The 21,008-nt window shown below is 49.3% G+C and overlaps 1 protein-coding gene and 1 long non-coding RNA gene across 2 annotated transcripts; one reads left to right on the forward strand and one right to left on the reverse strand.

Annotated features, from left to right (window-relative positions):
- The first annotated feature begins 314 nt into the window (after nucleotides 1-314).
- SELENOV (selenoprotein V) lies at nucleotides 315-16,901 on the forward strand. Its single transcript, XM_059152082.1, has 7 exons — nucleotides 315-442; nucleotides 8,167-10,209; nucleotides 11,969-11,993; nucleotides 12,125-12,178; nucleotides 12,278-12,352; nucleotides 12,460-12,554; nucleotides 16,778-16,901. Exons 2-6 carry the CDS (start codon nucleotides 8,549-8,551, stop codon nucleotides 12,535-12,537), a joined length of 1,893 nt encoding a protein of 630 aa, XP_059008065.1. The 5' UTR covers nucleotides 315-442; nucleotides 8,167-8,548; the 3' UTR covers nucleotides 12,538-12,554; nucleotides 16,778-16,901.
- LOC131818044 (uncharacterized) lies at nucleotides 11,532-19,787 on the reverse strand. The gene is made up of 4 exons (XR_009348672.1): nucleotides 19,286-19,787; nucleotides 18,690-18,809; nucleotides 12,957-13,128; nucleotides 11,532-11,632 (listed from the first exon to the last, which is right to left on the reverse strand). It is a non-coding gene; the product is annotated as an uncharacterized LOC131818044 (long non-coding RNA).
- Nucleotides 19,788-21,008: the final 1,221 nt, after the last annotated feature.

The raw sequence follows: 21,008 nt of genomic DNA on the forward strand, positions 1-21,008 counted from the left end.
TCCTGAGAGAAGTAGCAGGACTCTCCTGGAGGGATCAGAAGCAACTCAAAGTGGCTTAAATAAGGAGAGTTTATTCATAAAAATGAAACATCTTGTGGTAGGTGTAGTTTCAGCGGGGCTGGATTCGGGGACCCGGTGCCTTCAGTATCTTTTCACTCAGCTGTGTCTGGGAATGGCTTCATTTGTAAACCGGGCTTTCACTGGCTCCGGCTTGTCACATGGCCTTGCAGGGCGGGGCCCAGGCAGAATGGCTTATTCTGATTGGCCAATCTTGGCAATTTGTTTAGCGCGCGGTGGGAAGTAAGGTCAGTCAGGCTTTCCAGAGCAAATGGGGGGTGTGGGTAAAGCAGCGGCCCTGTCTACCCCATATCTGGGTTTCTTACTTACTAGACGTCAGTACCTTATCGGGCCGGGAAACCAACTGTTCCAGAAGAAAAGCACAGTAAGTTTGAAGAGTTTTATAAGTGATTCATGAATTGTTGAGCGTCTTGTCCGCGGAGTAGGGGAGCTCTGAGGAGGTGACCAAAAAGGAAGATTTTTATAGGAAGGAGAGCGGGGCAAGAAAGTTAGCAAAAGAAAAGAAAGCATTGTTCGAGGCAAGGGCACCTCCTAGTAGGGGAAGGGCAGGGAGTCATTGGGGTATTACCTTATTTTCCTTTTGGGGGTGGAGAGGGTCCATGTTACAGATTATTGGTGCAGATCAGAGAATTCCTGACTGGCCTGGTGAGACTTAATTTTCCCGCTAAATTGAAACTGCAGTTAGGTTAGGTATTAAGCCCCAGTTTGATGACTTAGCCTAAGTGATGCCATTTTGAGCCTGTAGGGTTTTTTTTGTTTTGTTTTGTTTTTTGTTAATATTTTATTTTTTTAATAAGATTTTAAGTAATCTCTGCTTTGGGGCTCAAACTCACAACCCCGAGATCAAGAGTTTAACATTGTACCGACTGAGCCAGCAGGGTGCCACAAGCCTGTGCTTTTTTTTTTTAACCCCATGGAACCAGTCAATAAGAGTGGAAAGGATCCATTTTACAGAAGAGAAAGTTGAGGCTCAGAGAGTTTGAAGTAACTGCTGCAAAGATAGGGAGTGACTGGGGGTTTTGGGATCTGCAGGATGCCTTCCTGCTAGAAAGCTTGCTAAAGAGCTTGTCAGATTTTTGTGGACCTGGGTTGTGCTCACCCCCCCCCTTTTTTTTTTTAAAGATTTTATTTATTTATTTATTTGACAGAGATCACAAGTAGGCAGAAAGGCAGGCAGAGAGAGAGGGGGAAGCAGGCTCCCTGCTGAGCAGAGAGCCGGATATGGGACTCAACCCAGGACCCTGGGATCATGACCTGAGCCGAAGGCAGAGGCTTTAACCCCACTGAGCCACCCAGGCACTCCTGCTTCTTTGTTTCTAAAAGCCAAAATGCAGCTGTGTTGGCCGCCTGCAATACCCTCATGTTTTTACGGTCTCACACAAAATAAAACATCAGAAGACTCATTTAGTATAACTTCCAAAGTAAAAAAATTCACATTCCCTTTAATCGGATGGTTTTGTATCTGGGAATTTACCCTACACGTAGACTTTGGTGACTGTAGGTGTCTGTAGTTGAGTAATTGTTGGTAATAGCCACAGGCTGTCAACGATCTAAATGCCTGATGAGGGAGGACTGGCTACATTGATTAGGGGCCATTTATAAGAAAACTATTACACCAGTGTTCAAATGATGAGATACAGATGTGCTCAACTGAAATCTTTGATAGATTTTGCCCAAGGGGGGAAAATATAAGGTGCAGAAGAACAGATAGGGTGCTACCGTTTGTGTTTTTAAAATGGACTGTATGGAGTTATTACTACAGTGACCTGACCAAATGAGGAGCTTGGCAGACCTCCCTGCTGGCAAAAAGGTGAAAATTATAGAAACAAGGGATGCCTGGGTGGCTCAGTTGGTTAAGTGTCTGCCTTTAGCTTAGGTCATGTCTCAGGGTCTTGGGATTGAGTCCGCCTCAGGCTCCCTGCTCACTGGGGAACAAAATGACAGGGGCGCCTGGGTGGCTCAATGAGCTGAGCCTCTGCCTTTGGCTCAGGTCATGATCCTGGGGTTGAGCACTGCATTGGGCCCCTTGCTCAGTGGGGAGCCTGCTTCTACCTCTGCCTTTGCCTGCTGCTCCCCCTGCTTGTGTTCGCTCTCTGTCAAATAAGTAAAATTTTAAAACAAAAAACCAAAATGACAGACCATTTGAAGCTTCCGGGGATGATCCGGAGGGCACATAGCAAATTAATAAAAAAAATAAAAACTAAAAATTTGGTGAAAACCAGGAGAATCAATAATAGGTGAACCAAGACCCCCCCCTCCATTTTAAAATTTTTTTTAAAAATTAACATATAATGTATTATTTGCTTCAAGGGTAGAGGTCTGTGAATCATCAGGTTTACACACTTCACAGCACTCACCATATCACATACCCTCCCCAGTGTCCATAACCCAGCCATCCAATCCCTCCCCCACAACCCCAGCAACCCTCACTTTTTCCTGAGATTAAGAGTCTCTTATGGTTTGTCTCCCAATGGGCGCCTGGGTGGCTCAGTGGTTAAGCCGCTGCCTTCGGCTCAGGTCATGATCTCAGGGTCCTGGGATCGAGTCCCGCATCGGGCTCTCTGCTCAGCAGGGAGCCTGCTTCCTCCTCTCTATCTCTCTCTGCCTGCCTCTCTGCCTACTTGTGATTTCTCTCTGTCAAATAAATAAATAAAATCTTAAAAAAAAAATAAAAAAAAATAAAAATGGTTTGTCTCCCAAACAATCCTGTCTTGTTTCAGTTTTACAATCCCTACCCCCCACAGCCCCTGGCCCTGCCTCAAATTCTTCATATCAGAGAGATCATATGATAATTGTCTTTCTCTGATTGACATATTTTGCTTATCATGATACCCTCTAGCTCCCTCTACATCATTGCAAGACTTCATTTCTTTTTAATGGCTGCATAGTATTCCATAGTATATATACACAACGTCTTCTTTATCCATTCATCTGTTGATGGACATCTAGGTTCTTTCCATAGTTTGGCTGTTGTGGACATTGCTGCTATAAACATTTGGGTGCACCTGCTCCTTTGGATCCCTACATTTGTATATTTAGGGTAAAAACCCAGTAGTGCAATTGCTGGGTCATGGGGTAGCTCTATTTCCAAGTTTTTGAGGAACCTCCATGCTGTTTTCCAGAGTGGCTGCACCAGCTTGCATTCCCACCAACAGTGTAGGAGGGTTCCCCTTTCTCTGCATTCTCGGCAACATTTGTTGTTTCCTAACTTGTTAATTTTAGCCATTCTGACTGGTGTGGGGTGGTATCTCACTGTGGTTTTTATTTGTATTTCCCTGTTGCCCAGTGATGTGGAGCACTTTTTCATGTGTCTGTTGGTCATCTGGATGTCTTCTTTGCCAAAATGTCTGTTCATGTTCTGCCCATTACTTGATTGGATTATTTGTTCTTTGGGTGTTGAGTTTGATAAGTTCTTTTTTTTTAAGATTTTATTTATTTATTTGACAGACAGAGATCACAAGTAGGCAGAGAAGCAGGCAGAGAGAGAGGAGGAAGCAGGCTCCCCGCTGAGCAGAGAGCCCAACTCGGGGCTCAATCCCTGGACCCCGGGACCACAACGTGAGCCGAGAGGCCTCAACCCACTGAGCCACCCAGGTGCCCCGAGTTTGATAAATTCTTTATAGATTTTGGATAGTAGCCCTTTATCTGATACGTCATTTGCGAATATCTTCTCCCATTCTGTCAGTTTTTAGTTTTGTTGACTGTTTGCTTTGCCCTGCAAAAACTTTTGATCTTGGGGCACCTGGGTGGCTCAGCAGGTTAAGCCTCTGCCTTTGGTTCAGGTCATGATCTCAGGGTCCTGGGATGGAGCCCCGCATCAGGCTCTCTGCTCAGCGGGGAGCCTGCTTCCCCTGCACCCTGCCTGCTTCTCTGGCTACTTGTGATCATGTCTCTCTGTGTCAAATAAATAAATAAAATCTTTTAAAAAAAGGCTTTTTTTTTTTTTTTTTTTTATTTGACAGAGATCACAAGTAGATGGAGAGGCAGGCAGAGAGAGAGAGAGGGAAGCAGGCTCCCTGCTGAGCAGAGAGCCCAATGCGGGACTCGATCCCAGGACCCTGAGATCATGACCCGAGCTGAAGGCAGCGGCTTAACCCACTGAGCCACCCAGGCGCCCTCTTTTTTTTTTTTTTTTTTTTTTTTTTTTTTTTTTTTGAACAGTTTCAGGAGAATAGGTACTAATTCTTTAAATGTTTGGTAGAATTCCCCTGGGAAGCTGTCTGGCCCTGGGCTCTTGTTGGGAGATTTTTGATGACTGCTTCAATCTCCTTACTGGTTATGGGTCTGTTCAGGTTTTCTGTTTCTTCCTGGTTCAGTTATGTAGTTTATATGTCTCTGGGAATGCCTCCATTTCATCCAGATTGTCAAATTTGCTGGCATATAGTTGCTCAAAATATGTTCTTATAATTGTTCGTATTTCTTTGGTGTTGGTTGTGATCTCTCCTCTTTCATTCATGATTTTATTAATTTGAGTCCTTTGTGTTTTCTTTTTGATAAGTCTGGCCAGGGTTTATCAATCTTATTAATTCTTTCAAAGAACAAGCTCCTAGTTTCATTGATTTGTTCTACTGCTCTTTTGGTTTCTATTTCATTGATTTCTGCTCTGATCTTTATTATTTCTCTTTTACTGCTGGTTTTGGATTTCTTTGCTGTTCTTTCTCCAGCTCCTTTGCATATAGGGTTAGGTTGTGTACTTGAGATTTTTCTTGTTTCTTGAGAAAGGCTTGTATCACTATATATTTTTCTCTCAGTGTCCCAAAGATTTTGAACAGTTGTGTTTTCATTTTCATTTGTTTCCATTAATTTTTTTTTTAAGATTTTATTTATTTACTTGACAGAGAGAGATCACAAGTAGGCAGAGAGGCAGGCAGAGAGAGAGAGGAGGAAGCAGGCTCCCCGCTGAGCAGAGAGCCCGATGCGGGACTTGATCCCAGGACCCGGAGATCATGACCCGAGCCGAAGGCAGCAGCTCAACCCACTGAGCCACCCAGGCGCCCCTGTTTCCATTAATTTTTTTTTTCAATTTTTCTTTAATTTCCTGGTTGACCCATTCATTCTTTAGTAGGTTGCTCTTTAGCCTCCATGTATTTGGGTTCTTTCCAACTTTCCTCTTGTGATTGAGTTCTAGTTTCAAAGCATTGTGATCTGAAAATATGCAGGGGATGATCCCAGTCTTTTGGTACAGGTTGAGACCTGATTTGTGACCCAGGATGTGATCTGTTCTGGAGAATGTTCCATGTGCACTAGAGAAGAATGTGTATTCTGTTGCGTTGGGATGGAATGTTCTGAATAGATCTGTGATGTCTATCTAGTCCAGTGTGTCATTTAAAGCCTTTATTTCCTTGTTGATCTTTTGCTTAGATGATCTGTCCATTTCAGTGAGGGGGAGTTAAAGTCCCCTACTATTATTATATTATTGTCAATGTATTTCTTTGATTTTGTTATTGGTTTATATAATTGACTGTTCCCATGTTAGGGGCATAGATATTTAAAATTGTTAGATCTTCTTGTTGGACAGACCTTTAAGTATGATATAGTGTCCTTCCTAATCTCTTATTATAGTCTTTGGCTTAAAATTTAATTTACCTGGGGGTGCCTGGGTGGCTCAGTGGGTTGGACCTCTGCCTTTGGCTCAGGTCATGATCTCAGGGTCCTGGGATTGAGCCCCGCATCAGGCTCTCTGCTTGGCAGGTAGCCCACTTCCCCTCTCTCTGCCTGCCTCTCTGCCTACTTGTGATCTCTGTCAAATAAATAAAATCTTTTAAAAAAATTTAATTTATCTGATATAAATATTGCTATCTCAGCTTTCTTTTGATGTCCATTAGTGTGGTAAATTGTTTTCCACCCCCTCACTTTAAATCTGGAGGTGACTTTGGGTCTGAAATGAGTTTCTTGTAGACAGCATATCGATTGGTCTTGTTTTTTTTTTTTTTTTTTTTTAAATCCATTCTGATACCCTGTGTCTTTTGATTGGTGCATTTAGCCCATTTACACAAAGGGTAGCTATTGAATGATATGAATTTAATGCCATTGTATTGCCTGTAAGGTGACTGTTACTGTATATTGTCTCTGTTCCTTTCTGATCTGTTACTTATAGGCTCTCTCTTTGCTTAGAGGACCCTTTTCAATATTTCCTGTAGGTATCAATATTTTCAATATTTTCCTGTAGGCATCACACAGAAAATTTGGTCTTTCATGATCTTCATAGTTTTTGAGACCCAGGCCAAAGGTTTAACACGAGAAGGGCTCAGTGTTTGCAAAGTACAGTAGGTCATAACTTTCTACCTTCTCCCCCCCTTTTTAAAGATTTATTTGAGAGTGAGAGTGCACATGTGTGGGTGGGTGGGAGGGGCAGAGGGAGAGGGAAAATTCTTTTGTTTTGTTTTGTGTTTTTTTTTTAAGATTTTATTTATTTGATAGAGATCACAAGTAGGCAGAGAGGCACGCAGAGAGGAGGAAGCAGGCTCCCTGATGAGCAGAAAGCCCGATGCAGGGCTCGATCCCAGGACCCTGAGATCATGACCTGAGCCAAAGGCAGAAGCTTTAACCCACTGAGCCTCCCAGGCACCCGAGAGGGAGAAATCTTAAGGGTTACTCCCCACCAAGGAGGCTGATCTAGGGCTACATCCCAGGACTCCAAGGTCATGACCCAAGCTGAAATCAAGAGTTGGCCATTCAACTGACAGAGCTGCCCAGGTGCTCCTAACTCTTATCCCTTTCAAAAACACCCATGGGGCCCCTGGCATCCATCTCAGTTAAGTGTTACCCTTGGGCTCAGGTCATGATCTCAGGGTCCTGGAATCAAGCCCCATATTGTGCTCCACTCAGTGGGGAGTCTGCCTCACCCTCTGCCTCTGTCCCCCACCCCCACTCATGCTTGCTCTCTCAGAAATAAAATCTTAAAACAAAAAACAAACCCCCAAACCCAACCCTTTCATGATTCAAAATAAGGTGTGTACCTGACCTAATGGTCTCAGACCAATGTCAGAGTTCTGGTGCTGACAACATGCTAGCGTTACAGCTGAGGCTGTCACTGGGGAAAGCTGGGTGGAAAGGATACAGGATGTGCTCAGTATCAGTTTTACTCAGTTTCCTATGAGTGTTACATAGGAGTGTCTCATTATTTCAAAATAAAAAGACAAATATTTAGGAAGCACCTCCTGCAAACAAGGCAGGCCCTGTTCTAGGAGCCTGGGATTCAGCAGTGAATGAGCCACCAGTGGTTAAGAGCCAGGACACCGGAGCCTGCTGTTTCCATGTGGATCCCGGCAGTGTCACTTACTGTGCTTGTAGGGGTAGCACTTTGCACTATATACTTGTAAACTCCATTATCTTGGCTACTATGGTGCTTTTTCTCCAGATCACCCAGTTACCCCATTCAGAGAGCCCGCTCTGCCCCAGGCTGGTTCTAGCAATGTAAGGGTCTGGGTGGCCAGAGGGAGTCATTTTGTGTTTATGCAGTAAACTTAGATTGACCCTGCCCCTCCCAGAGGAACTTACTTGCAAAGCCTAGCTACAAGGGTGGGTCAGGCCAGGTGAAGACATCCAATCAGTGGGGCACACATATATCTACTAGGGTAAATTAAAACTCAATTGGCCACCCATGTGTTACCTAGCAGTTTTTTCTGTGTGTGGCAGACTTAGCATGACTGTGCAGTTTTCTCTGTGTATTGCAATCTCATTGGCCACCTGTGTATAGCCTGGCTAAACTACCTCTATAAAAGTTAGTTTGTGGGCGCCTGGGTGGCTCAGTGGGTTAAGCCGCTGCCTTCAGCTCAGGTCATGATCTCAGGGTCCTGGGATCGAGTCCCGCATCGGGCTCTCTGCTAAGCAGGGAGCCTGCTTCCTCCTCTCTCTCTCTCTCTCTCTCTCTCTGCCCGCCTCTCTGCCTACGTGTAATCTCTGTCTGTCAAATAAAATAAATAAAATCTTTAAAAAAAAAAAAAAAAAAGTTAGTTTGTGAGGCTGGGAGGGGTCGCCTCTTTGCAAGAGATGGCCCTGACCAGTCAGTTTGATTCTCGATGCTTGGCACGAAATAAAGCTTTGCTTGACCTTCGCTTTGTATCAGTCTCACTCCTTTGATTACAGACCCTAACAGCACCTTTGGAGATCCTGCAGATTTCTGGGCCTCCATCATCTCTGACCCCTCCAGCCTTGGCCACCCTGGGCCGTCCTTGTTTGGTATGTTTCCCCATTGGACAGGGAAACTGATTCCTGGACCAAGGCTTTCCTGATGTGGGCTGACCTCGGAATCACTCAGCATAGGAATGTGCACACTGCAGACGCTCAAGAAATAGGTACCGAATGAATGAATGTTTAGTGACAGTGAGGAGAACACTGGAGCAATGTCTGTGTTCCTTACCTTGGAGGTGGCAGGGCGTTTAGGGATGGGAATTTTTAGGTGAGATCCAGAGGTCCCTCCCACCTGGTCCCTGGCCCAGAGCAATGGAACCTTCTTACCGGGTGGAAAATGATGTCACAGTGCCCCCTTGTGGTCATCTCCCATGTTAGAATCCTGGTGTGGGTGAGGCTTTCCCTGCCCAAGGAAGGAGAACTGGGCAGGAGCCCAATCCCCCCTCCCCAACCCCCTGTTACCCGGGGGGCCCCCCCTGCCCCCACCATGAACAACCAGGCAAGGGCCCCAACCCCCTTGACTTCGGCCCAGGCTTCGATCCCAGTCAGGACCTCGATCCCGGTCCGGACCCCAACGCCTGCCTGGGCCTCAACTTCCGCCCGGACACCGAATCCTGTCCAGATCCTGACCCCTGCCCGGACCCCGACTCCGGTCCCCACCCGGGCCTGGACCCCGACTCCTGTCCAAACCCCGACCCGGGTCTGGACCCCGACTCCTGTCCGAACCCCGACCCGGGTCTGGACCCCGACTCCTGTCCGAACCCCGACCCGGGTCTGGACCCCGACTCCTGTCCGAAACCCGATCCGGGCCCCAATTCCCGTCCGAAACCCGATCCGGGCCCGGACCCCGACTCCCATCCGAACCCCGACCCGGGCCTGGACCCCGACTCCCGTCCAGACCCCAGCCTCAGCCTGGATCCCCACTACTGCCCAGACCCCAGCTTCAGGCTGGACCCCGACTCCTGCCCAGACCCGGGCCTCAGCCTGGATCCCAACTCCTGTCCAGACCTCAGCCTCGGCCTGGACCCCGACTCCCGCCCGGACCCCAGCCCGGACCCCGACTCCCGTCCAGGCCCCAGCCTCAGCCTGGATCCCCACTACTGCCCAGACCCCAGCTTCGGCCTGGACCCCGACTCCTGCCCAGACCCAGGCTTCGGCCTGGCCCCCGGCTTCCGCCCAGACTACTGCCTCAGCCTGGACCCCCACTCCTGCCCAGGCCCCGCCCCAAACTCCAACTACCGTCCCAACCCTGGCCCAGACCCCGACTCCCATCCACACCCCGGCTTCCGCCCAGACCCAGGTTTCGGCCTGGACCCCTGCCCAGACCCAGGTCTCAGCCTGGTCTCCGACTCCCGCCCAGACCCAGGTTTCGGCCTGGTCCCCGACTTTTGCCCAGAGCCCGGCCTGGCCCCCAACTCCGGTCCAGATGCCGACCCCGGCCCAAACCCCGACTCCCGTCCAGACCCCGACCCAGGTCTGGAACCCCACTCCCGTCCGGACCCCAACTCGGGCGCGGATGCCGACCGGGGTCCAGACCCCTATTCCGGCACAGACACCTACTACAATCTGGACGCCGCCTCCGGTCCCTGCCCCAACCCCAGTTTCATCCCGGGTCGGGGTCGAGATCACGACTGCTGTCCCTGTGTCGCAATCCTTCCCGGACTCGGCCCCACCTTTGGATCAGCCCACGAAACCCGCTTTGGAACCCGCTTCGTTGCGCGACAAGGATCTTTCGGGGCCGCCTAGTGTGAAGCACTTTCCATCCGTCACCAGTGAATTCGGGTTCAACCGAGAGTCCATTCTTGTCCACACTCCATCCGCCTCTGATTTACTGAGGCTCACCCTTGGCTCCACCTCGAGGACCGACTCCTCCGCCACAAAGTTGACAGATTCCACTCCCGAGTCTGAGCCGGTGCCCATCCTGGGGCCCGGACCGTTAGCCCCCACCAGCGAGAACTTCCCGATGGACAAGAAGATCCTGATTCGAGTGATCTACTGGTAAGGGTCGTCCTGGTGCATGCCTGCCTACCTCCCTGTGGGGCAAGGCTGGAGGGGGTGGGGGGGGGGGGCGGGGCGGTGGGGCTTTGGGATTTGCTAGGAGGGGGAAGGGAGGGAGTCTCAAGTCCCAGTCTTGGCTCCACTTGCCATGCTCATACGGGCTGGAGATCTGGGGCTTCACATCCCTGCTCTGAGCTTCCCCCTCACTCATTTATCCATTTTTGGAGTGTGCTGCCCCCCAAGGAATGGGCCTATGCCTCTGACCCAAGCCCCTTGCTTTTCTCCCCAGGCCCAGCTAGGCCTTGCAGATGCAAAGCACACCAGGGAGCACTGGGGGTGTGGGGATTTCAGACTGTCAGGGATGGCCTTTCCCCAGATGAGAAGACTGGCCTCTAAGGGAAGAGCTGGGGCGTGGGGAAGGGATCTAGGTAAAAGGTCGGGGAGGAGGAACCCAGCCACAAAGGCTGAAGGAAGTTGGCCTCTGTTCTCTTTGGTGGTCTCAGAGCTGAGTCTCTGTGTCAGCGGCCCAAGTAACAGCGGTGACCTTCCTGACCTCCTTCCGAGGCTGAGGCCTGGTCTCTCCCTTCCATCCCCATCCCCCTCTCCTGCTTTAGAATGTTCTCTCCCCCTTTCTCTCCCCAGTCTCACTCTTCCCCCCACTTCCTCTCCCTCCCCCATTCTTCCTCTCTTCCCCCGACTCCATTTCTCTGTGCCCAGGTAGTCTCTCCCCACAACTCAGTGTGTTTCTCCTTTTTCTTATGTTTCCTCATCTCCCCCATCTCTCTCTGCCCTTCTCCCCCTGGTTTTAAAAAGATTTTATTTGACAGAGAACACAAGCAGGGGGAGAAGCAGGCAGAGGGAGAAGCAGGTTCCCTGCTGAGGAAGGAGCTTGATGTGGGGTTCGATCCCAAGCATTCTTGCCCTTCTCCTTTCCAGCTCTTTCTCTGGCTCCATGGATTCATTAATTCACTAATTCATTTATTAAGCACTTACCTCGTGCCAGGCCCTGTCCTTGGCACTAGGGACACAGCAGTGAATAAGACCGAGATCGTTGGGGGTGCCTGGGTGGCTCAATTCTTTAAGCATCTCCTTCTGTTCAGGTCACAATCCTAGGGTCCTGGGATGGAGCCCACATCAGGCTCCCTGCTGGGCTGGGGGTCTGTTTCTCTCTCCCTCTGCTGCTCCCCAGGCTCATCCTCTTTCTCTCGCTTGCTCTCTAATTCTTAAAAAAAAAATCTTTGTCCTTATGGCACTCACATCCTTGTGTAGAGAGGAGGGTGGGAATGAACAATAAATACGACATACAGTAATTATATAGCATCTTAGAAGGTGATCAGTGTTAATGGTAGAAGGCAAGGGGGCCGTCACAATTTTAGCTGGGGTGGTCAGGATGGTCTTCTTGAGGTGATGTATGAGCAAAGACCTGAAGGAGGGGAGAGAAGGAGCTGTGCAGATACCAGGACTCTGCAGAGAGAACAGGTGGTGCAAAGGCCCTGAGGCAGGCATGTCTGGAGTATTGGAGAAGGTCCCTGTGGCTGGAGCAGAGCAGGCCAGGGGGAGAGTGGAGGAGGAGATGGGGCAGAGCGGGTGGGGGCTTGTGGACCATGAAGAGGACTGGTTTTTTGCCCTGGGTGAGCTGCCACTATGGGAGGGTTCCAAGCAGCGGAGGGACAGGATCAGACTGTTCCCAGGCTCCCTCTGGGCTGGAGGAAATACTGATGTAGTGTCTTCCCTCCATCTCTCTCTGCCCTCTCTCCAGCGGCCTCTGAAGCTATAGCCTTCGGGTAAGTAGTTTTGATTTTGTAGGTGGGTGGCGGGGCCTGGGAAGGGGGATTAGGACATGAAGTCTAGAAGGAGGTCCTGTTTCTTCTCCCTCCAAGACCTGTGACCCTATGCTCCCCACTCCTCTCTGCAGTTCATTCTACTGAGAAAGAGTCTGGAGCAGCAATTTCCAAATCGTCTCCAATTTGTGAGTGGCCTGCCTGAGGGGGGCAGTCAGGGCTGGGAGATTCCAGGGGCTTGGAGGGGAGCTCTCACCTTCCCCCCAACCCCCACCTTCCCTCTCCAGCAGGAGGAAAGAGCTGCCCAGGCTACAGGGGAGTTCGAAGTGTTTGTAGATGGAAAACTGGTCCATTCAAAGAAGGTGATTCTGGCAAGGGGCCCAGACAGGGCGGGCGGGCAGGTGGCAGTGCTGGGATCCTCTGGGGATGGGAGACCTACATGTCCGTGCTCTTTCTCCTCTGTGCCCAGAAAGGTGATGGCTTTGTGGATGAGGCCGGGCTGCAGAAAATTTTCAGCATTATCGAGGAGGAGATCAGCAAAAGGTAGCAGGTGACCAGCTGGAGGTGAGGTCAGGGAGGTGAGGTGGGGCTGAGGACGGGGGTGGTGGGTAGGTGGGGGCAGGGCACTGTCTGGGAGTCAAAGGTGATTTAGTCACAGCCCTAGCTGAGCCCAGCCTCCCTGTTTAGATCAGGACAAGTCAGCTCTACCCTTCTCTGAACCTCATTTTCATCCTCTGTAAAATGGGTTTGTTGAGACGCTCCCATAAGACGCCTCACTTAACATAATAAATTTACAAGGCTCAGAGAAGGCTCAGTGGGATGTCGGTTAAATTTTCTTCCAAAAGAACTTAAGGTTCTTTCTTTACTTTCTTAGCTCCTAGTTGTAAAGCTGTACTATCCAATAGCAGGCCGATGCTCTGCAATTTACAATTAAGTTAATTAAAATGAAATACAATAAAAACTCACTTTTTGGAACACCTGAGTGTCTCAGTCGGTTAAGCAGCTGCCTTTGGCTCAGATCATGATCCCAGGGTCAGGAGATCAAGTCCTAGGGCAGTTGTCAGGCTCCCTGCTGAGAGGGGAGGCTGCTTTGCCCTCTCCTGCTCCCCCTGCTCCTGCTGTCTCCAGCGTGCGCTCTCTGACAAAGAAATAATTAATCTTAAAAACTGCAGTTATTAGTCACACTGGCCACATTTCAAGTGCTCTATAGCCACATGTGGCTACTGGATTGGACAGCACAGAGGATATAGAATCCATCACTGCAGAAAGTTCCACTGGTATTGGAATTGGTATAAAGTATTAAGCCATATGCACAATAATTTATTTGCCACCAATACTGGATTTTATTTATTTTTTGCCACCGATACTGGATTTTTATTTTTTATTCATTTAAAAAATTTATGTGCATAATCTTTATATATCAGTGTGGGGCTAATTCACAACCCTGAGATAAAAAGTTACATGCTCTTTTGAGTGAGCTAGCCAGGTGCCCCACATACTGGACTTTTTCCCCCCTCAGGTAGTGCATTTTTATTTTATTTATTTATTTATTTATTTATTTTAAGATTTTATTTGTTTATTTGACAGACAGAGATCACAAGTAGGCAGAGAGGCAGGCAGAGAGAGAGAGAGAGAGGGAAGCAGGCTCCCTGCTGAGCAGAGAGCCCCATGCGGGACTCGATCCCAGGACCCTGAGATCGAGCCCCATGCGGGACTCGATCCCAGGACCCTGAGATCATGACCTGAGCCGAAGGCAGCGGCTTAACCCACTGAGCCACCCAGGCGCCCCAGGTAGTGCATTTTTAAAACCACTTACTATACATACACATTTGCAAGCTGCTACAGATTTAATACATTTAATCTGTTTATCTATTTTTTACAAAAAGTTGTCACCTTTTGGGGGCATAAGTGATGTATAAGAGACAGTACATGTTTAAAACATGAGTTAATGAGTTTTGACATATGAATGTATGTCACCCCCAAAATTTCCTTGGGGACTATAATTTCTCGTGCTTTCTTCCCTGCCCCAGGCAACTGCTGATCTGCTTGCCCCCCCCTTTTTAAAAAAATATTTTATTTATTTATTTGAGAGAGAGGGAGAGATGACAGAAGAGCATAAACGAGGGGGAGAAGAGGGACAGGGAGAAGCAGGCTCCCCGCTGAGCAGGGAGCCCAACATGGGGCTCGATCCCAGGACCCTGGGATCATGACTTGAGCTAAAGGCAGACACTTAACTGACTGAGCCACCCAGGTGCCCTTCTGATCTGTTTTTCATAGATCTGTTTATCATAAATTAGTTTGCATTTTCTAGACTTTTTTTCCCCCGTTTTATTTATTAGACAAGGGGAGAGAGAGAGGGAGAGGGGGAAGCAGACTCCACTGAGCAGGAAGCCTGACATGGGGCTCGATCCCAGGACTCCAGGATCATGATCTGAGCCCAAGGTGGATCCTTAATGGATAGAGCCACCCAGGTGCCCCTATTTTATTTTTAAGTAGGCTCCATGAACAACACGGGGCTTGAACTCACGACTCTGAGCTCAAGAGTCACATGCTCTATCAACTAAGTCAGCCAGGCATCCCATCATCCCCCAACAAAAATCTTAAAATGTGTTAATGGCATTTAATACTATTCCAGTGTCTCAGAAATATCTTTTTTTTTTTTTTTAAAGACTGCATTTATTTGACAGAGAGAGATCACAAGTAGGGAGAGTAGTAGGCAGAGAGAGAGCGAGCGGGAAGCAGGCTCCCCGCTGAGCAAAGAGCCCGATGCGGGGCTCCATCCCACGACCCTGAGATCATGCATGACCTGAGCTGAAGGCAGAGGCTTAACCCACCGAGCCACCCAGATGCCCCTCAAAAATTTTTTTTTGTTGAGATGGTTTGGGAATTAGATTCCAGACAGTGTTCACATGGTATATTAGCGTTTTGTTTTGTTTTGTTTTTTTTTAAATTACAAACAGTATTTCTGGAATCCCTACTATGTGCCAGGCACTTAGTAAGTCTGTTTTCCAGCAGCCATCCGGGGGTGGGGGCTTGGGAGGCAGATGAGAGGTCTGTTTTTCACACTTGCCAAGAAGCATAATGATTATGCATGCAGCTTCTGGGGTTACAGAGACTTAGATTCAAACCCTGGATCCACCAGCCACACAAAGCTGAAGCAGGTGATGTTTGGTGTTGTGAATTAAAGGCCAGTCAAATCCCTTCTTCAGTGACAGCTGCTGTTATTGGAATAAGTAATGACTGTTCTTATTGCAATAGAGAACCTGGTTCAGTTTGGCTTAAGAAAAAAAAATTGGCTCATGAGAATAAACGTGTAGAGGCTAATTAGCTTCAGGCATGGCTTGATCCAGGCACCAAAACACTGGCCTTGGGAATCTGGCTCTTCTTTACTCCGTGTTCTGCTTTTTTCCTGGGCTAACTTTATTCTCAGACAGGCTCCCTCTCATGATGGCATGAATCCTGAAGAAAGTTCCCATTGACCTGGATTAGGTCATATTTTCCTTCCAGAATCAATCACTGAGACCCAAGAGAACATAGTGCTCTCATGTGGCCATTCCCGGACAAGGGGATGGAGTTGGTCCCCCCAAACCACATGAAGAAGAGGGATAAAGGGAGAAAGTTGGGTGGACCAGAACGACAATCAACTACATTAGATATCTGGAGTCAGTGTTGTCTGGCTTCAAATCCCAGCTCTGCTGTTTACTGGCTGTGTGACGTAAGGCAAATGCCTGCACCTCTCTCTGCCGGTTTCCTCCTCTGTAACCCAGAAACTACGACAGCCTTCACCTCCTTGGATTTCGTTTTTTTTTCAACAAATATTTGCTGAGTACTTATTTTGTGCTGGATATTGTTCTAGGTCCTGGGGACGATGGGACAGTGAACAAAACAGTAAGAACCCTTGCCCTAGGGAGGCTGATATTCTAGTGTTGGGACAGCCAGGCAAAGCAAACAGAAGATTAAAAGAAGTAGTGAGAAGAGAACAAAGCAGGAAAGGAGTGGTGGAGTGCTGGGAATTTTTTGCAATTCTGAATTGAGTGGTGGGGAAGACCTTATTTGGAAGATTGTATTTAAACTGAAGGGTACCTGGGTGGCTCAGTGGGTTAAACTGAGGGGCCCCTGGGGGTCACAGGGAGTTGAAGGTCTGCCTTTGGCTCAGGCCATGATACGGGGATCCTGTGATGGATCTCCCTACTCAGCGGGGAGCCTGTTTCTCCCTCTCCCTCTGCCCCTTCCCCATGTCATGCTCTCTCGCTTTCTCTCTCCCAACCCCCTCAAAAAAAAACCACTTTTTTTTTTTTTTTTTTTTAATCTCTAAACACTTGAAAGAAGTAAGGGATTGAACCATGTGCATATGTGAATATCTGGGGGAAAGTATTCCAGGCAGAGGGAGCAGCAAGTGCAAAGGGTCTGTGGTAGGAATGTGTCTGGTGTGTTTGAGAAATGGCAAGGGGTCTCAAGTGGGGACCATTAGTATGGTGCCTGACACCTAGTAAACCCTAATATAAATGCTATTTTTAAAAATACAGTTATTATTTTTTAAAGATTTTATTTATTTATTTGACAGACAGAGATCACAAGTAGGCAGAGAGGCCAGCAGAGAGAGGAGGAAGCAGGCTCCCTGCCGAGCAGAGAGCCCCATGCGGGGCTCGATCCCAGGACTCTGGGATCATGACCCGAGCTGAAGGCAGAGCCCTTAACCCACTGAGCCACCCAGGCGCCCCTACAGTTGTTATTTTAAATAACTATTTACTGTATTTTAGAAAAATTTCTCTCTTTCTCTATTTCAGGAGCCTCAGCAGGATGCCGGGAAGGGCTGAAATGTTGCCAAGTCAGGTCCTTTCCTGATGGTGGCTGGGGCTGGGGTGGGTTGGGGAGGGGAACAGGGAAATACATACAGTCTGCCTCCCTGTGTTTGGTCTGATGGTGTCTAATGTTGGCCCACTGTTTCCTGAAGACTGTGGCAGTCACCTGTTCCCGGGTCCCGGCATCAGCAAGGGTCTGGACTGGGGGTGAGGGGAAGGGAGGGCAGCTTTGACAAGAAGCCTTGGCCTGTTGCTCCCCAGGTTTGCTCCTGGTCATCTAGCCTCAGGTCCTAGAATTCCTGTGTTGGGAGGGGTCTCAGTGACCTGGGGCAAGGGCCGTGTGTGGATTCGTGGGACATCGATGGGCCCCCTACTCTGCACCTGGTGCTATGGGGTCACCGGGCAGTAGCCAAGAGGTCACTGTAAAGTGTGGGATTCAGACATTTGCTGTGACCTCCAATAAGGGACCCTCCCTCTGGGAGCCTCAATATTCTCCTCTGTAAAATGGGGATCCTAACACTACTTAATCATGGAATTCTCAAGGCCTGGCACAGAACAAGTAGGTTTCATTTGGAGTGGTGTTCTCTGCAAGTAACAGCAAACCAGACCACCAGTGGCTCACGCAACAGGACCAATTAATAGTTTTTCCCATGAACTGGTAGGAGGGGGCTGGGTTCACACATTTCACTGTTGCGCCCCTACCCATGATGTCTGTATTCCTGGCGGAGAAGGGTTGAATAAGGAAGGAAATGCCAGCTGGGGCATGTTTTTTTTTTTTTTTTTTTTTTTTTTTTTTTTTTTTTAGGGAGGCAAACCTTTCCTGGAAGCCCCACCCAGTCTTGGCTGTGATGCCAGGATGGTGCTCTCCCCTGTGCCCCTCAATCCCTCTGCTGCCCCTCCCAGCCTGCCTGTTGCCCCACTACCTTCTCCTGATCTCTTCACTGATAATGCTCACAATTTTCTGTAGCCTGGCCTCATCCCCAAAGCCATCACCTTTCTGGGCACAGAGGGGAAAGAAACATCAGGGACTTGTAGGTTCCCCCCCATATCCTAGTACCACCCTCTATGTCGGAATCCCCTTCTTCGGGGGCGCCTGGGTGGCTCAGTGGGTTAAGTGTATACCTTTGGGGCTCAGTTCATGATCCCAGAGTCTTGGGATCAAGTCCCGTGCCAGGTTCTCTGCTCAGTGGGGAGCCTGCTTCTCCCTCTCCCTGAGCTCCCACTCTCCTTGCTTGTACTCTCCATCAGATAAATAAAAACAAAACAAAACAAACCCCTTTTAAGAATACCCTTCTTGGGGGGCACCTGGGTGGCTCAGTGGGTTAAGCCTCTGCCTTCGGCTCAGGTCATGATCTCAGGGTCCTGGGATCGATCCCCACATCGGGCTCTCTGCTCAGCGGGGAGCCTGCTTCCTCCTCTCTCTTTGCCTGCCTCTCTGTCTGCTTGTGATCTCTGTCAAATAAACAAATAAAATCTTAAAAAAAAAAAGAAGAATCCCCTTCTTGGAAAGGAGCAGCTGTCCATTCACAAACACTTCAGACTCCCCCGCAGACTGGGCGGGTATGCCCTCCTCCTAGGGAGGGGATGGTGCGGGTGGGGAGAGGGTGACAGCTCCTGGTTTGGCTCAGCCCCATGTTTGGCTCCAGTGGAAGAAGAAGGGACAGACGCAGTGCAGGCCCCTAACAGGGTCTGCCACAGCAGAGGCCGAGATGCGATGGTCATTGGAGAGACGGCAGACATGCTGCCCGCACTTCCAAAGTGAAGCTCTGGGCCTTCGATGAGTCTGGACTCTTTCTAGTCCTGACCGTGATTAGCCCATGCAGCTGGGGGTGGGGCAGACCTGGAGGACCCTAAAACTTACTAGCTAAGAGCACAGACCCCGGAGCCAAATACCTACCTAAATTCGAATCCCGGTTTTGCCACATCCTAGCTCTGGCACCTCTGGCAACTTCACTTCCCTGTGCCTCAGTCGCTCCATCGGTAAAATAGGGGATGTAGTAACACTGACCACCTAGGGCTGTTGAAAAAAGTCTGCAAGTTAAGTGTGTGAAAATCCCTGAAGAGTGCTTCCTGGCACAGGGACTCTCTGCACGTTAACTCTCTCAGGGCATACCTGCTTGCAAGCGCGTAAGTCCTGCCCTGAGAATCCAGGGCAGTCAGTCAGTCAGTCTGCAGAGCCCCGCGTTGCCCGCTGCACTGTACGGCTCAGATACGAGCGTGAGAGGAAGGGAGCATCCAGGACTGGTGCCTCAGTAAATTCAGAACATTCTCCCGCCGCTTGCAACCCCGCACCCAGACACGAGGTGGCAACCATGAGAGACCCTCTCCCAGCCCTTGTCACAAATTTATGCATTTCCCCACTTTCATTTATCCCCACCTGCCTCTTCTTGCACCAGGGATGAGAGAGCAGCTCTTCTGAGCTGGTAAAAGCCCCTGGTCTTGGGGTACAGTACAAAGAGGTTCCCTTCCCCCCTCCACCTTTGATTTATTTACCCAGCAGCTTTTGGTGACATCTGCACTCTGAGCTTGGTGTCTCCAGCTGGAAAGTGAAGACGAGGATTTGGCCATCCCGGCTGTGGCAGAGACCGCTAGACTATGTCCCTCAGTATCTGTCCTCCCGGACTTCCTGAGAGTCCCCAGCTGAAGACTACATTTCCCAGACTCCTCTGCCACCAGGCATGGCCACATGACTAAGCTTGGGCAGTAAGATGTAAGAAAATGGAGGTGTGCAGTTTTTGGATTGTGCTCTTAAGGGAAGGGGTACCAGCCATGCTGTTGCCTGGAATGTGGACTCTGACGGTGCACCGTCCTGAAGAGCCAGGGAAGGTGTCCATGGGAGCGGAGGAAGGAGACAGCAATAATAGGGAACAGTTACAGAGGGAAGAATAAGCTTCCTTACTGTTTTATTTTTATTTTTATTTTTTTAAAGATTTTATTTATTCATTTGACGGAGATCACAAGTAGGCAGAGAGGCAGGCAGAGAGAGAGGAAGGGAAGCAGGCTCCCTGCTGAGCAGAGAGCCTGATGCGGGGCTCAATCCCAGGACCCTGGGATCATGACCTGAGCCGAAGGCAGAGGCTTTAACCCACTGAGCCACCCAGGTCCCCCTGTTTGTTTTTTTAAAGATCTCATTTATCTGGGGGCACCTGGGTGGAGAAGCAGAAGCAGGCTCCCCACTGAGCAGGGAGCCCCACCGGGGCTGGATCTCAGGACCCTGGGATCACGACCTGAGCCAAGGGCGGATGGCCTAATGACTGAGATACCCAGGTGCCCCCAATATTTACTTTTTATGGCAGGCAGAATCTTAAGATGACCCCCAGTGAGGCATACTGGGGTCATTTCATATAACCCCACCTTCCCTTGAGTGTGGGTGGGACACGTGAATAGGACGGGCTATCACTCCCAGGACATGTCACAATAAATGACAAAAAGGATTTTGCCCCGTGAATTAGTCAAACCGGAGACTACCCTGAATGGGCCTGACATCAGGTGCGTAGGTGCTATCTACACCAGTTCCAGCTCTCTGCACACCAGCTGGGTGTCCTACAGGTCAGTCCAGTGCTGACACTCTCTGTAGTTGGCGTTAGATCCCACAAGGGAAGGACGCAGTCCCATGAGGCTACCCACGCTTTGGACCCCACCCCAAGTCCCAGGTTGTCACCAGCACATTTGGCCAACTGGCTATCAATTCAGGGGTTCCCACAGCTCCTTCCAAGTTAGATAATTCACCAGAATGAGTCTGGAGCAGCAAACTGGGAGAGAGAGAGGGCACAGTATGCTGGAAGGGGCACGGAGCTCCCTGCGGCTCAATGTGTTCACCCACTTGTGGAATCTCTCCAAACTCTTGTCTATGGAGGTTTCCTTATGCAGACATGACTGATGACATCAGTGGCCGTGGGTGATTCACTCAGCCTCCAGCCGCTGTCCCTTCTGCAGAGCCTGGGGTGGGGCTGAAAGGTCTGAGCTTCTAATCAAGGCTTGGTCTTTCTGGCAGCTAGTCCTCATCCTGGAGCTATCTATGGGGCCACCTTGAGAGTCACCTCCTTAGAACAAAAGATGCTTATCCACAAAAGACACCGATCACTCTTATCATTCAGGGATTCCTAGGTGAATTTCAGGAGCTCTGTGCCAGGAACAAGGGGCAAAGACCACATACCTAGTTATACCATAAAGGCTATGTCTGCTTTGAGGTGAAAGGATTCTCAGCTGGGTGCTT

Source organism: Mustela lutreola, chromosome 16 (assembly GCF_030435805.1).
Source record: "Mustela lutreola isolate mMusLut2 chromosome 16, mMusLut2.pri, whole genome shotgun sequence".
In the NCBI taxonomy this organism is placed as follows: domain Eukaryota; kingdom Metazoa; phylum Chordata; class Mammalia; order Carnivora; family Mustelidae; genus Mustela; species Mustela lutreola.